Source organism: Papilio polytes, unplaced genomic scaffold (genome assembly GCF_000836215.1).
Source record: "Papilio polytes unplaced genomic scaffold, Ppol_1.0 DF823823.1, whole genome shotgun sequence".
NCBI lineage: Eukaryota > Metazoa > Arthropoda > Insecta > Lepidoptera > Papilionidae > Papilio > Papilio polytes.
The window spans coordinates 871,884-887,320 of NW_013525381.1; the positions used below are offsets into that span (position 1 = coordinate 871,884).

The 15,437-nt window shown below is 32.8% G+C and overlaps 4 protein-coding genes across 5 annotated transcripts in view; 2 read left to right on the forward strand and 2 right to left on the reverse strand.

The window, feature by feature from the left end:
• LOC106103331 (ATP-dependent RNA helicase SUV3 homolog, mitochondrial) overlaps window positions 1-2,420 on the forward strand; it is a 10,481-nt gene extending 8,061 nt beyond the window's left edge. Inside the window, exons 15-19 of the mRNA XM_013283068.1 lie at window positions 5-114; window positions 187-319; window positions 867-1,163; window positions 1,257-1,423; window positions 1,891-2,420. Coding sequence (XP_013138522.1) covers window positions 5-114; window positions 187-319; window positions 867-1,163; window positions 1,257-1,423; window positions 1,891-2,144 — 961 coding nt within the window. The 3' untranslated portion in view covers window positions 2,145-2,420. The remainder of the gene's footprint in view (window positions 1-4; window positions 115-186; window positions 320-866; window positions 1,164-1,256; window positions 1,424-1,890) is intronic.
• A 476-nt stretch (window positions 2,421-2,896) lies between these two features.
• On the reverse strand, window positions 2,897-5,600 carry LOC106103399 (transcriptional adapter 1-like). Of its 2 annotated transcripts, XM_013283154.1 has the most exons (4): window positions 4,984-5,600; window positions 4,481-4,845; window positions 3,408-3,601; window positions 2,897-2,935 (listed from the first exon to the last, which is right to left on the reverse strand). In XM_013283154.1, exons 1-3 carry the CDS (start codon window positions 5,377-5,379, stop codon window positions 3,451-3,453), a joined length of 912 nt encoding a protein of 303 aa, XP_013138608.1. In that variant the 5' UTR covers window positions 5,380-5,600; the 3' UTR covers window positions 2,897-2,935; window positions 3,408-3,450. The 2 variants fall into 2 exon arrangements, with proteins under 2 accessions (XP_013138608.1, XP_013138607.1); XM_013283153.1 differs by lacking the exon at window positions 2,897-2,935 and having other exon boundaries at window positions 3,108-3,601.
• Window positions 5,601-6,346: 746 nt separating this feature from the next.
• On the reverse strand, window positions 6,347-11,956 carry LOC106103398 (cytochrome P450 4d2-like). The gene is made up of 11 exons (XM_013283152.1): window positions 11,684-11,956; window positions 11,000-11,106; window positions 9,976-10,066; window positions 9,612-9,800; window positions 9,133-9,202; window positions 8,720-8,916; window positions 8,261-8,370; window positions 8,005-8,138; window positions 7,525-7,625; window positions 7,251-7,430; window positions 6,347-6,746 (listed from the first exon to the last, which is right to left on the reverse strand). The coding sequence occupies exons 1-11, from the start codon at window positions 11,832-11,834 to the stop codon at window positions 6,586-6,588; spliced, it is 1,491 nt and encodes a 496-aa protein (XP_013138606.1). The 5' UTR covers window positions 11,835-11,956; the 3' UTR covers window positions 6,347-6,585.
• Window positions 11,957-12,884: 928 nt separating this feature from the next.
• On the forward strand, window positions 12,885-13,778 carry LOC106103400 (50S ribosomal protein L27). The gene is made up of 3 exons (XM_013283155.1): window positions 12,885-13,050; window positions 13,118-13,281; window positions 13,528-13,778. Exons 1-3 carry the CDS (start codon window positions 13,002-13,004, stop codon window positions 13,729-13,731), a joined length of 417 nt encoding a protein of 138 aa, XP_013138609.1. The 5' UTR covers window positions 12,885-13,001; the 3' UTR covers window positions 13,732-13,778.
• Window positions 13,779-15,437: the final 1,659 nt, after the last annotated feature.

Consider the following 15,437-nt stretch of genomic DNA (forward strand, 5'->3'; position numbering starts at 1 on the left):
TTAGTATTAATATTGTAGTCGTTGAGAGTTGTTTACGTGATTTGAAAATGGATGGATTGAAAAGTTGTTTGTTTTTATTTATTTTACATATTCAAACATCTAAATTAATTAACGGTACTAAAAGTTTAATTATTTCTTTAATTTTTTAGTTTATTAGTTGATTATTTAGTAGTTGTTTTATAATAGGTTTCAGAATATTTGATTACGATGGTGTACAGAATATCTTGGCGTTTAGAGACGAGCCAGTGACGATACAATGCCAGGCAGATATGCCGATATCTTATTGTGGATTTGTTCATCCCAGTGGTAAAAGATTCTCGTAAGTATATTTACTAAATAATACAATGTAATTCAATTTGTGATATTAAAACGAAAAGGAAAACAATCGTTTATTTTGTTGTTGTAGACGAATTGATTTTGAAGTTTAGTGTTTGCAAATAGAAAGTTGTAGTTTGTTTATTTAGATAATGAAATTTACACATCCCATTTACTGATCGCATGAGATATAGACTTCAAAGTCTTTTGAAAAAGAGATTACTTACACTAATCAATTAAATTCATAGCAACATTGAGTAAATATCAGTTTTGCACATTAATCTTACTAATATTATAATTGCGAAAGTATAGATGGATGGATGTTTGTTGAACGGATCTCGATGAAATTTGGTATAGATGTAGAGGATAGTCTTGAGAACACAAAGGCTACTCGCTTTTGTTTTTTTTAATTCCACGCGGACGGAGTCGAGCGGAAGCTAGTATTGCATAATTACAATGTATATAAAGTGAAGTAAGCGTAGTTTATAAAATTGTTGAATTTTTTAATAGATATTCTAAGACGTCCTCTGAACATCCTATCTTTTTTTTAGATCAAGCTCGGTTACAAACGCTAAATGTGAAGTGAAGATAAACGCAAGTGAGGCGGAAGTTGGGGAATGGAAGTGTCATATAGGAGTGCAGTCAGTGAGGGTCGAGTTAATGAAGAGGATCGAAGTGCGTGTGGTGGGGGAAGTGGCGGCTGTCCAGGCTAACGTGACCTCTCTCCACGGCAAGCCCGTTACTCTCGCGTGTGTCACCACCAAGGGTCTAGTACCATTGAGTTACTGTCGCTTCGAACCACCGAATGCTAGCCCGTTTAGTATTGATTCATCAATTAATGCGACTAAGTAAGTACTAAATATGATAATGTTTTGTTGTTGGATGCGTGTAACGTCCACACTCGATATGTTTTATTTATTTATTTTCTTTTTATTTTCCAGTCCTCTGTTGAATAAGTATCACTTTCCGGCGAACAAAAGCTTGGACCGCGGGGATTGTGCTGTTACTATTCGTAAAGTGAGGTATGAAGATGTGGGGCAGTGGACGTGCGGGGCGGGTTTTGATGATGGCCAGGAACACATAGCTCAAATAACTGTTGACGTTGAAGGTACGTTTTTTTTAGATATACACATTATTTGCTCTTAATGTACAACTAGTTGTTGCCCGCGACTTCGTCCACACAATATTAAGATAAAAAGGAGGCTATAATATGCCCGTCTATGTTAGTTACCCTTCAGTACTAGTCCGGTCGAAATCGGAGATTACCCGGAACAAACGCGGCTTGCGGACGGACGGACAGACAGACAGACAAAAAAAATTAAATGCGATTTTCGTTATAACAAACGCAAATACATCATCTTTCCGAAATCTGGAATTTTTCTTTTGATATTACAGACAGACGCTCCAATTTTATTATATGTATAGATGTGGAATAATGAAGTGGTGGGTCTATACTGAAAAACCTTTACAGGGGTCATGTTTTTGATTATTTTTTTAAATGTTTATAATTTACTGGTATTTTATCAATGTAGGCAGTGGCAATCCACGATTACAATTATAATTTCTTTGACGCAGGACTTTATACAATATCAACAGCGTCGGTAACCGGCATCACGCTTGGGGGCATCCTGGTTGCTGGCATTATCGGGATCTTAGGCTACGTGGCGTGGAAGAAACGATGGGTGTTAGGAAGTCGTCGTGAAGTCGAGGAGATTGAAATACAGGAGATGAGACCGAACCCTGAAGGCACTCCTCAAGGTATAAGAGTACCGGTCATAACAGTACAGTCTCCGTCTACTCCGTCAAGATCAGAAACTACGTCTCCATAGTAATTGAGTCAATAAATTTTGGAAAAACTAACAAAATGAACAAGACCATTTAGTGGATAGGCCGATTTTAGCTTTTTCTTTAGACTATCGGTGTGATACATTTCAGCATAAGCCTAGAGCTTAATAAAATTTTAATACAAGCAAGTATTGTATATGTACTGGGATTTGATTGGTCTAGACTTTAAGTTTGTAAGGAACAAAAAATTAAAGTGTTTCACAAGTCTATACAACAAATGCAAAATAAGGTAACTAACGCGAGTATTATATTGAAAAATAAAACGAAATTTAATTTACTTGTGTTTTACTTTTTGTGATTTTTTCTTACTAAAGTATTTGATGATTTGCAAATATTTTTTTTTGAATCAAAGTTTTATTGTATTTAGATGTTATTGTTCTATATTTATTTTTCAAGTTTTTATTTGTCAAATTCCTGGAACAAAACTAAATAATAAAAATAAATATATTTCATAATAATGACTTTTATTAATTTTTCAAATACAGTACCAAATTACTTCATGCAAATACGTTCACATACTACAAGTTTAGAATTAAAAATAATATAATTTAAGCAACTTACATAGTAATAGAGATACGAGAGAGAGAACGTTTAATTCTAAAATAACACATTTCATAATACATTTATTAAGTACGAGCTGTTGCCCGCGACTTCATCCGCGTGTTATTAGAAAACATACGAACTATATAAATAACAAAAAGCTACGTATCCCTCGGGAACCGGACACCTCGGGGATGAAGCTTATCCCATGTGTACTCCAGACTTTGTTTTACATCTGTGCCAAATTTCAATAAGATATGTTGAACCGTTGCAGAATGATCGAGTAAACATTAAAAAACTAAATTAATGAATCCCACGGGAACCGTAACTTATTCCGGGATAAAAAGTAGCCTATGTATTCTTCCAGACTATGCTCTATACCTGTGCTAAATTTCATGGGGATCCGTTCAGCCGTTTAGGCTACAAACGCTAACAAACATCCATCCATCCATCCATCTAAACTTTCGCATTTATAACATTAGTTTATTAAGTACTAAAACTTCATACTAAATCCTTTTTTTTTAGATCATTTTATTTTCTAACTTTAGATATATAAACCAGCTAAGGATACCATTAACAATAAAACTTAGCAATTTTACCCAATAAGGGTTGAAAAATTCTTATCTTACAAAGAAAACCGTTATATATTTAAAAAAAAGTTAGATAAATGCTTTTTTCTATAGTATCGAGAAATTTAAACATCTTACCATATTAATGTCTTAATTACAAGAGTTGTTAAAATAAGTTAATTTAATAACTGGGATGGTTCAACATGACAGCCATTCTCTCCATATTCACAGCATACACTGAATGGCAAGCAATAATATTCTTGTGTGTCAGCAAAGTGTGGTATAACTCATCCAATGTCACTTTATCTTCATTGGGCTGAGAATCAGAAGAACTGAAACAAAAATCAATAATCTAAGACATATAGTGGTTGATTTTATTCTCCGCTGTTAAAAACACTTTTACTTCCCATCCCTCCCTCTTATAAATAGAATGGAAAGGAAACGGAAATAAAACTAAAACTAGGCTTTCAGCACTGTACTCATCAGAAATCTGTCTTCTTTGTGGTTGTGGTATTACACCAGGCGAGCCAATCCATTTCAGCGTAATTGTTAAAGTGGGCTGTGGGGTATTACTAGTACTGTAATAGTGGTTGATTTTACCATTGTAATGTTTGCAAATAAAGACATATGTAACCTTTTCCTTGAAGTATTTGTATAGGTTATTTTTTTTGTGACTGAATTGTTACTGTTTTCTTTGAAGAGGCATTTAATAATTCACCGGGCTTTAGGTGGTCGAGCGCAGATGCCGCTTACCCTAAACCTCGTTCATGAAAAGTAGACTAAGCTTATATTCATACCTCTATATTACCTAGTTAATAATCTTTAGTTTTATACAAATATATAAAGCAAATATACACCCTTTGTTATATAGGATGTCAACAATCACAACATGCTTTTTACATAATTAATTTTTAATATAACTACCAACTTATGTCATGAAGAGTGAATAAATTGGAGAAAACCTTCATGCATGAAATGTAAATGTCAAAATATATTAGTTTTTTTTTGAATCCTAATTAGATCAAAAAGGTGTGGAGTGTATCGCTGATCCTTTTTTATTGATGACATTCCGCTATTTGGAATGTCATCCATTTGTGTGGTGTATGTGTGTTTTCGCTGTGAGGTGAGTCTGTGTGTGTATTGTGCAGTGTAATTAAGTTACTATAAATATATTTGGTTTGGTGAAATAAATGCTATTGACAGAGCCTTACCTGCAAGCAATTTCAAGAGCAGCCGATTGTTCAACTTCATCGATTGTAGGTGGGCAACGGGGACCTAAGGCATCAGTGCTATCATCTAAACAAACTCGACCTTCACTCTGTGGGTCGTAGAGTTTATTTGTATTACGAAGCCACATATTAGGCACATCACCACCAATGTCATACTTGAAATGCTTATTTCGTGTCTTATAGCCTTTTCGTTGGGAGATAACTGCACTTATAATGTTTTTGAGGAAATGTTGTACAGCAACAACTATGAGATCTGCGGCTTCATCGTCAGCCCCTTCTAATCCTAGTTCCCACGCTGCTAGCATGAAACGACCAACTACTAATGCATGGTCTGGCAAAAATATTTCCTGAAAATAAATAAAAGTACTTTGTACTTTTAAAGTCAATTATGAAAATTTCTTGTTATAGATTTCAAATTAATTGTTATAGATTAATAATTATTAAATCCCGAGTAACGATTGTGTTTTAAAAAGATAATAGTTTACTTGTGTTGCATATTTAACACCATCACTTCCTGCGCCAGGCGGAGAGTTTGAAGGTAAATACTCCAGCAAGTCAACTGGCTCGAAGTTTGTCCTTTCTGATGCACGAGAATTTCTCTTATGCCGTCTACTGTTCCGATGCTGTGAGTTCGCTCTTTCTTGCGCAATGGTAATTGAAGTTTCAGCTAAACCTTCCACCTTATTAAGAAGTGCAAGTAGAAATTCGTTATGATAATGTACTTGATCTAAAGTCAATAATGCCCGTGCTTCGGCGTCAAATTCTTCTTTAGTTAGCTTCATGCGAAACCATTGCTTCATATGATTGAAATATTTCGTAGATTTTTCACCCAACACTTCATTCAAATTTCGCCGAGAAATGTTCAAAGCTTCTGAGGCCATTGCGTTTTTTTACAAATAGATTATGGTATTTCTTTACTGTAAAATACGCCTTTACCTCATAATATTACCGAAGTGCGATGTTTTTAAGTTTTTATTGATTATTGTTTGACAATTGACATACCACTAGTTTTGATTTTGACACTGACAGTAAGGACTGGGATTCAAAGAGTGAACAAAACTAAAGCTAGCCACAGAGGAAAAGACTTACTTATAATATTTAATTCGTGAAAATAGTATTTTGGATACAAGAATCAGTCTATAGACTGGATGGATTTTTTGCTTTCCAAATGGCAATGCAATTAAAGGCAATAGTCAAGGAGAGGTTCAGTACTGGTGATAGGTGAGTTGAGGGGATGGCTCTAGGCTAAAACAATCTGGCTCGACGTACCTCCTTACTTCCCGTGCCCTTTGCACGTGCTTATATTGCCATAGGACCGACTTTGTTTTCAGCAACACTGTTTTTTTTATCATAAGCGGCCACCTGATTCCCCTGAAATGGCGAAGTGACCGCTACTCATAGACATCTACAATTGCAGATGCGTTGCCTACCCTTAAGCTTAAATCTAGGCCATCAGCATCACATCAAAAGAAACGCGGAATTGCACCCACTTCACGTCTGTCTTCCGTGTGGTCGTGGTATTACACCGAGCCAGCCGACCCATGTCCCGACGTGCATGATGTTAAAGCGGACTCTACCACTGCTTAAAATATATTGTACTGTAAATACTTGATAGTATGCATTTATTAAACGAAATAAGTAGTAGATTAATGCAATCGAATAAACTATTTCCGTGAAGTAATAATCATAATAGTTAATTTACTTATTAGCAACACTCAATCAAAAATATTTTAAAGTTTATGCAATACATACGGAGCGAAAGGTCTGTGTTATTTTAATTAATTAAAATGTCTCAGATGTTTGGTGTAGCGTATTAGCTAATGATTACTAGGTTAAGGATAAATAATGTAAACATGTCAAGTTATTTTACTCAATAGAACCATGAAAGTCAATGTTAGATATTTATACAAAAAAAAAAAATGCATTTATCCCATTAAAACTATAAAATATATCACTTCACCTCACTTTCTCTACAAAAATTCGTTAAATCTAATGTAAAACCTAGTAATTTTAGTTGGTGTCTATGATAAGTTATTAGCAATTACACGGCGCCCCCCGCATGTCACATATTTTAAAATGGAAACAAATTAAAGATTTTTTCGCGGCCTCAGTTTGACGAAAAGTCCATTTTCAGGTCGCAGTATGAGATCGGATGTAAATTCCGGTTCCAGTTTAGAAGGAAATAACTCAAAATGCCGTATAATTCCCGAGAGTGTCACTTTCATTTCTAAAATGGCGAACTTCTGACCTGTAAAAAACATTAACTTGATTTTTACTTTTATGTTAAAACATTATTTATAAATATAGACACATTTTTAGTTATTTTTTACATTCTTAATTAATTATTATATTTTCAACTAACATACAGGATTTGCCTTATAAGTTATCAATGTAAAAAGATATTATCTTTTGTCTATTGTTTTGACAATTCTGAGAATGCTCATTTATATTTTTGTGTAAAAAATTACAATCAAAAACATTGTTAATTACGTAGATATTTTTAAAATTAAAAAACATTTTGGTACAACAAAATAATTCGCCCTTTGTATAGTGCCTACAATAATAACACTGTAAACGACTTTTTGGACACTTAAAATTTAAAAATATAGTCTATGTTTCTTAGTAATAACGTAGCTTTTTAATGGTGAAGGAATTTTTTAAATCGTGCCAGTAGTTTTTGAGTCATTTCAATACATTCAAAAATACAAATCTTTTCTCTTTATAATATTATAGATGCATAAATTCTATTCACCAATACAGTTCCTGGGTCCAGCACTAAAAGGAATCCAACTGAAGGGATTCCTTACAACTGTTGACTCAAACCTTTCTGGTTTAAACTCCATTGGATCCTTGTAGTACTCTTCCAATCTTTGCATATGGAATATATCTATAATAACTGATGTATTTGCCTTAAGTTTCAAACCCGCTACTTCTAAAAAACGATAAAAAACATCTCGTAATGTAGATATAATGCAATTTAAGTTTTAATGATGGTTTTTATGGTGATTTTATGCAATAATACGTACCTACATCTCTTGTTATCATTCGTTCTATTAAAGGTACCGAAGGATACAGTCTGAGAGACTCTTTGATAACCTGCTCTAAATATTTCATCTGACCCAATTCACTGAAATTAATAAATGTGTATGTCGTTATGCAACGTAATGTTTCAACTATAACAGACTAGCTTTCGCCCGCGTCTCGGTCCGTGCGGAATTAAAAAAAACATATCCTCTACATATATGTCAAATTTCATCGATATCGGTTCAGCCATTTAGATTACAAACTCTAACAAACATCTATCCATCTAAACTTCCGCATTTAAAGTATTACGATATTCTTTACTCCAAAAAACATTTAGATGTAGCGATCATAGACAGGTAGAATAGGTTTTTAGCCATTTTTTATTCACACAGCGATATAAGTAATTTGTGGCTTAATTATTGTATATGTCAAGGTCAATATATTAAAACACATCTAAAAATACATATTAAAAACGATTATACCTATATGAGGCATCTTTGTATAAATCGTCTGAGAATATAGACTTTTGTTCGTCGAAAAGTTTTTCTTGTACATCTTTGTATTTTGACATACAGTAGAGTGTGAAGGAGATTGCGGACGTTGTCGTGTCGTGGCCCTGGAAATATCGTTACGTACAAAAAACTGGTTTAAATGCGTTGGACATTTAGTCATAATACTTATTTTTATTAAGACTTATTAAAACAACAATTTGCATAATGCGTATTCTCAAGAATTTACCTCAAACATGAATGTATCCACTTCTTCTCTTATCAAATCATCGTTGATTTTCTTACCATCGATTTCAGAAAGTAATAGGAGATCGAGGAACGCATGTTTGTTTTTAATACCTAAAAAAAAAATATTGTTTTGTTTTAAAATGAAGTCTTAGTATAAAAGTATTTTCTGATTCCTGTATACTGTGGTTAGTATTGTTTGATTTCTCTGTAATTTAATTAATCTATGTATGAGGTCGGAATAATATATTTTTGGCTTCAAAATGAATCTACAATTCGACATATCAAATGCCTTTTTTAATTCTTAATCATGTCACTTTATAACAAATAAATCTATATCTATTGGGGTATATTTCTTGACATCTGGTTTCTTGACATTTATGAAATAGGATATCAACAGTCACGGACACATATTTTTCCTACTTATAAATTAATGTTTAAAATATACGGATTTTTTATTCACCTATATCTGTCGAGCCTGCCAGAGATGTAATGTTTGCTTTCTTGAGTTCCTCTCGTCGTATTTCTATGACTTTTTTAGTGTGCGAATGGAGAACATTTATAGCGTTATCTTGTATTTTCCTATAGGTAGATAAATTAAAAACCGTTTCTTCAGCTATAAACGGATTCCGCATTCTGAGAGCGACGACGGAACTTATTCTAAAATAACATTTGTAAAGTTGTAAAAAATGTTTTATTAGTTGCATGAAATGAGATAAAATGTTCAAGGTATGTACAGTCGGCTTCGTTCGCTGTGTTCCATTTTGAAAGTAAATACTGAAAACGACGCGATGTTGACTTTTGCTATAAAAGATACGGACATAATTTCGCTTCTAACAGCTAAATGGAAATATTAATATGTATTTGAATACTTACTCTGATATCGCTTTTACATATTTTGATTCTTTGTCTTTTTGTGCATTGAACGACATTCCCATTATTGATTCTGTAAATAAAATATATTAGTAATAGTAATATTCTTATGAAAATATCGGATTTGCCAAACAATAAAAATTCCGTAAGTGTGGAGTAAAATGCGGAATGTGGTTAACGTGGTATCAAATTAAACACGCTTGGCTTGTTTTAAAAGAAAGTGTTGGTTAAATACCTATTTTTTTTATCGAGGATTAAGATTAATGATAATATGGTGTCTTATTATCAGTATGTACAGAAATTTCTGGAATACAAACTTATGACCCGGGCTTGCATTTGGCCTGCGTGGTTGACTATGGCCTAGTTACTCGAACTTAGGGTAGTCTCCGAGCCCCTCGGTGGGGACGTATAGTGAGCTGGTGATGATGATGATGAAACTTACGGTCCACGAAAGAAATATATGAAATAAATGAATAATTTACCAGTGACATTGTCCAAAGCTGCTAAAGCGATCATCGGGAATATGTTCACATCAGTCTCCCCGTCAGCGGATTTCATTAAATTATCTCGTAGGATTTGTTCGTTTTTCCAAAACACGGAAATGAAGTTTTGGAGGATATTAAAATGAAAAGCCGGTGTCAAGAACTTGCGATGGGAACGCCATTTTGAACCTAAAATTGTTTTGTTAAAATTAAAATATATTATCCATCCTACCCTAAGCGCCTAGTATGTTAAAATTTGTAAGTCATATTTGTAAATTGAATTCACTAAAGATAAGACAGTAACGAGTAAAAAAGAGTTACATATAAAAGTTTACGTAATAGGCATTTAATAAATTTTATTTACCTGTGGATGTTAGAAGTCCATCGCCAAGCCAAGCCCGTAAGAAAGAGTATGATCGACCTTTTGTTATTATTTCAGAGTGAGACACTATCCCCTAAAATAAAATAATTACTTACAAAACATTTATTACAGTTATTTGTATGTATCGTAATCGCTCTTACCCAAACCCATTAGGCTTCTTCAAGCATCAGGCCAGAACACGACAGAAGTCATAAAATGTACTGAAATAACTCAAATTCTACTGGAGCGATTTCAAAAATTCTTGTACCGTTAAAAAGCTATGTTATCACTGAGTAACATAGGCTATATTTTTTATTCACGCGAACGAAGACGCGAGCAACAGCTAGTATATTATATTTTTATATGATGTAGGTGACAATTTGTACTTAGCCTTCAAGTACGAGTGAGTAGGTGCAATTTGAAAAACCTTGATCAAGTTTTATCTACTGACCATTTGCATAACAATTCAATCTTCCGCTGCGTAAACATTCATTCTATAAAAATTAATTTACATTTTTATTGCAATATTGCATCTTTTTTTTAATCCGACCTTGCGCAATGACATCGAGAATGCTATCGTGATAGTTATAGTAGTAGATATTATGCCCATGTTTGTCTGTTATAATTATAACGAACATTTTATGGTAATAAAAACCATTGTACGTTTTTGAACTTGTATATATTATTTACTTACAACATTTATTTGACATTTTATTGCCTTCACAACTTTGTTAAAAATATTTAAAGGCTTTAGAAGCTCAACGGTAGCAATGTGTCCTACGCTTAAAGTAGTAACTCGTTTTTTAGCAATACGACTTTATCTCTTCGACTTACACTAAACAACATCTACACATACTTGAAATTAAAACTTAAATGAGATTTTAGATGCAAAAATTAAAGTCTTAAGATAAAAACATTTCTGTCACACTAAATGCACTCTGTATGTATATAGCACTCTTGAGAATTTTAATATTATTTATGACTTCATGAGGTGGAGTCTAAGAAGAATAAAAAAAGAAATACTAACTTCGATGTATCTTGGATGGAACAACACAATGTATCGACTTGAAAATAGATGAACACGAACAGCTTCTCCGTATCGTTGCTGGAGACGATGAAGTAGATTCAAAAACTCTGTAATAATTGGAACATTCGCATCAATTGGAATAGTAGCTTTTAAAATCTGATTGACATAATATAATAGACAATTGGACCCTACATTATAAGAATAAAAATAAATTTTAGTCATTTGAATGTTAAAAATATACTAACATAGCATTAAAATCGTGACATGCATAAAATTATAGGGCTTTACCATGAAAAGTTACACCGTATTAACTTTTTTAAGAAAAGTTGTCCTAATTTAAGAGATAAAAAAGGGATACATGCTTTATTGGATCCCTTTTTTATGGCAGTAGCGAGAGGAGATCAACAAATCTCTTTTATTATTATCTTCATTTTTTGTTGTAAATTGAATACCGAGAACGAAGGTGACTGTACATATCAATGGTATTAGGAAACTGAGATTTGTATTTTTAATTCAATTTATTTATAAATAAAATAAAACGAATTTGTCGGTCTACTTTATCGTAATAACTTTATATTGTAGTCTGTTATCTATTACCAGTACACATAAGTGAAATTAATACTATTAATCACTTAAAACCTATATGTTTATATGTTATAAAATAAAATAATCAAATATACATGCCTGTTGGTTTAACGACAAAGTCGAGTCCATTGCCGATCAAAGGTAAAGGTAGAGGACCCTTAACATCATTCGTTTTCGCATCCCATAACAAATTAAACCACGATATTAATATTATAAATAGCACAGTAGTGAAAATTAATAATAAAATCATTGTCAAATCTGAATAGAAATATAAAAAGGGTTATGCCGCTAACTGCGTATTAACAACCGTCCAGTATAAAAGTCACTCCGTAATAAAGTAACACTGACTCGTCGCACAAGTGATATTGTGATAAATAATTAATATCCAATGTCATTAGGGCTGTTGCGTATCAATCTTGTTACACTTTTTTAAACAACTGTAAAATACTAATCGGTAATTTTTAAACGCTACGATATTAGGCGAATTTAAAAATGTAAAAACATTATTTAAAAAGTTTTTAAGGTTGATCGGTGTACACACAAACCCACCTAACAAGGAATTAGTATCATGTAGTCGTTATTAGTTTGAATTTAAACTACAGCCCACTTCCGTCTCTGTATCCTTGAACATTACAAATTAAATAAACACATCTTCGTCAAATGATTATTAACTTCAAAACTATATGACTTGTTCTTTAAAAACATAATAAGGTAGCTTTACTTGCGCTTTCTTCTGTACAGAACTTAAAAAATCTAGCAATAAATATAATTTACGTCACCTAGGGATTGTGTTACATCCCAAAGGTGAAAGAATTTTTCAAATTGATTCCGGAGTTTTGTAGTCTATTCAAGGCAAACAACGAAACCAAAATTTCCTTTCTATGTTACATTTTTCCTTATGAAGAGAAAAGCTCCCTTTTGCTTACTATAGAGATATCAATGTATAATGAAGATTGCTATATATTATGCACTGTAACTTGACTGCACGCATATTGTTGATATTTAAATAAACTGATCAAATTCGCTAAAAGTAGTTTCATATATTTTTTTCTATTATTATCGATTCATAATGTAGGAAGATGGTCCTATTCCCAGTCATAATTAAATAATTATGCTGCTCTTTTGCTCCCTAACATTAAAAACAACATGTGAGTATGTTGCCCAAAAAACATTTTTGCCAGGCTTTATAAAAATCTCTTTTAACGGCGACATTATCAAACACTATGAATAAAAAAATATCAATTCATTGACATTCTGTCAATGTCAAAGTAAAAATGTCAATTCAAATTTATTAGTCACTGTCACTATCAAACTGTCAACAAAGTAAAGGTGTAATGCAGTGGAGGAAGATATTATAAAATTGAAATCACAATAAAAGTCAGTGTACGGTTTAAGCAGTGTAATTAATTCCCAAATAATGTCAATCTACTGGTTACTAAACAAGAAACCAGTAACAGTCTTCGCGGGTATGTTTTTGCAAGTTGTTGTACTTAAAGGTTATGTCAGTTTTACTATATTTAACTTTCATTGTAGATTTCATCCGTAATGCCAGTAAAAAGACAGGAGGCAGTACTAAGAATACAAACTGTAAAGTAAGGCCAAAGCACAGAGGTTGGAAAGTGCAGGATGGTCACATAGTACCAGCTGGAAAAATTTTAGCTACCCAAAGAACTACAAGATTCCATCCAGGTTTAAATGTAAGGAAGAACAACTTATTATCTAAATCTATACTGTATATCTTCACTGATATATTCTCTAAATTGAACATTGCCAAAGTAAATGTAACAGTAAGGTTTGCTCGGCAAACGATAGTTTACAATTTAAATCTCAATTTGAAGTAGCAAATTATTAATTAATAATGATTAGTCACAAAACCTGTAATCCTAGTCATTTTCTTACTTTTATCATATTTCATAATAAAAACTCAATTGTTTCCATTTTAGGTTGGGTTTGGACGTAATGGAACATTATTTGCTATGGAAGCGGGGAAGGTGATTGTAACATGTGAGAAGTTTGACCCAAACTGGGATCATACATGGGTGCAGCGGAATTATGGTGGTAGAACTAATCAGAATATATTCAAAAAATACTATAATGTCATACCTGAGCCACAACATAACAGATTCAAATTGATTGACGAAATTTAATCTATTTTTAGTATTTAGTTGTTAGTAAAATAAATTAGTAATAGTTACATGTTTTTTTTTTATGGTGTCACTATTTTTTCAGGAATTACACAGTCCCATTTTAACATTTTTGTAGACTGTTTTCATGTTAGACAAAATTAGAGATGCGCCCTCTAGGGTCAAATGTTTGTATTCATATCAATTCAATTTCTTGTAACCTTTCTATGTTTTCAGGTTTATGTGCTAGATGGCACTTTTTTTAAACTTTTACGAATTTTTATAAGTTATTGCATTATGCATTAATGCATTATGTACATCTTACTATTATTATAATTTTGAATGTTTGGATTGATGGATGTTTGTTAGAGTTTGTAGTCAAAAGGCTGAACGGATCTGGATTAAATTCGGAATCGATGTAAAGGATAGTCTAGAAGAATACATGGCTACTTTCTTTTGTTTTTATTATTACCCCGCGGACGGAGTCGCGGGCGGAAGCTAGTGCCTTAATAGAAATATGTGTAGTTTAGGTTGGTAATTATTTATGATACTCGCTTTTTAACGTTGGTTTATACATTATGTCGCGACGTCATGTATTCATCTGTAGATGACGATACTAATACTTTCGAGTGAATTTTCGTGCTAGGTCCCCAGATCTGATCTGAGACACAAACATTTGAGATTCACCTCTTGTTACCAAGACAGTTTGCTCCAAAAGTGCCTGTTCAGAGAAATAAAAGGTGTTTAATTCGGCATACGTATGTAATTTTACGATACTATTTAAGTATAGATTAAAAAATAGAATCGCACATGTAAGCTGAAAGTGTGATAAAAACGAGTCAGGTAGCGCGAGGAGATTGGCGATTTTCCGGTTTTGAAATGACTTCCGGTCAGACCGGATGTTACCCGGACGACAGGCTTTGGACTGGACTACGTACTCTTTTCTGTTAACTTACAGTATTGGCTAAAAGTTTATGAAACTTTTTTTACTTCACATCATTATAAATCAAACGATTCTAACCAGTTCAACACATTTCATGCCAGTTTTTCGCATATAAAAACTTGCGAGGCGGATCTGAGAGAAAATTCAAATGATCAAAAAATTATACGCGCCTAGCATTTTTTTACGGCAATATTTTCGGTGTGTAGGCTCTACGACCAAAACACAAGTCAAATATTTACAGTAAATGAGGCACGTATTTAATGTAAAATTGAAGACATTTTGATCCCAAGGCGAAGCTTAGAATATCCCCGGTAACTTTCACACTATGGATCTATAGAGACGGGAAAGTGAAAAATGAAAGCAAAAAGCAGTTCCGGAAAGAAACATATTTTTGAAATCGAATGTTGATGAACTTTCTTAAGATGTTTGTAGAGAAGTCAAAAATGTATAATTTCACAACTTAGAATAAATCGGGCATAATACTTTGCTCTTAATTGACAGCTGCTGGGCTTCTCTACCACAAAGCTTGTGATTCTTTATGTTAAGAATCACTCTGTATGTGCGCAGTATGTAAACTTTACAAGATATTAATGTATTAGATACAATTAGTTTATCTAGTATTACGCGCTTTACCAAGGTACTTAGGTTTGTATTTAAGTTTTTTTACTACCTATATTTTGTTACATTTCTGTGTACGCTTCCATTCTATAACAATTGTTAGATAAATAAGGTCCTTAAGTAAGATAATTTTATTAAGTAAATAAATAAAGCCACAAAAAATATAAAA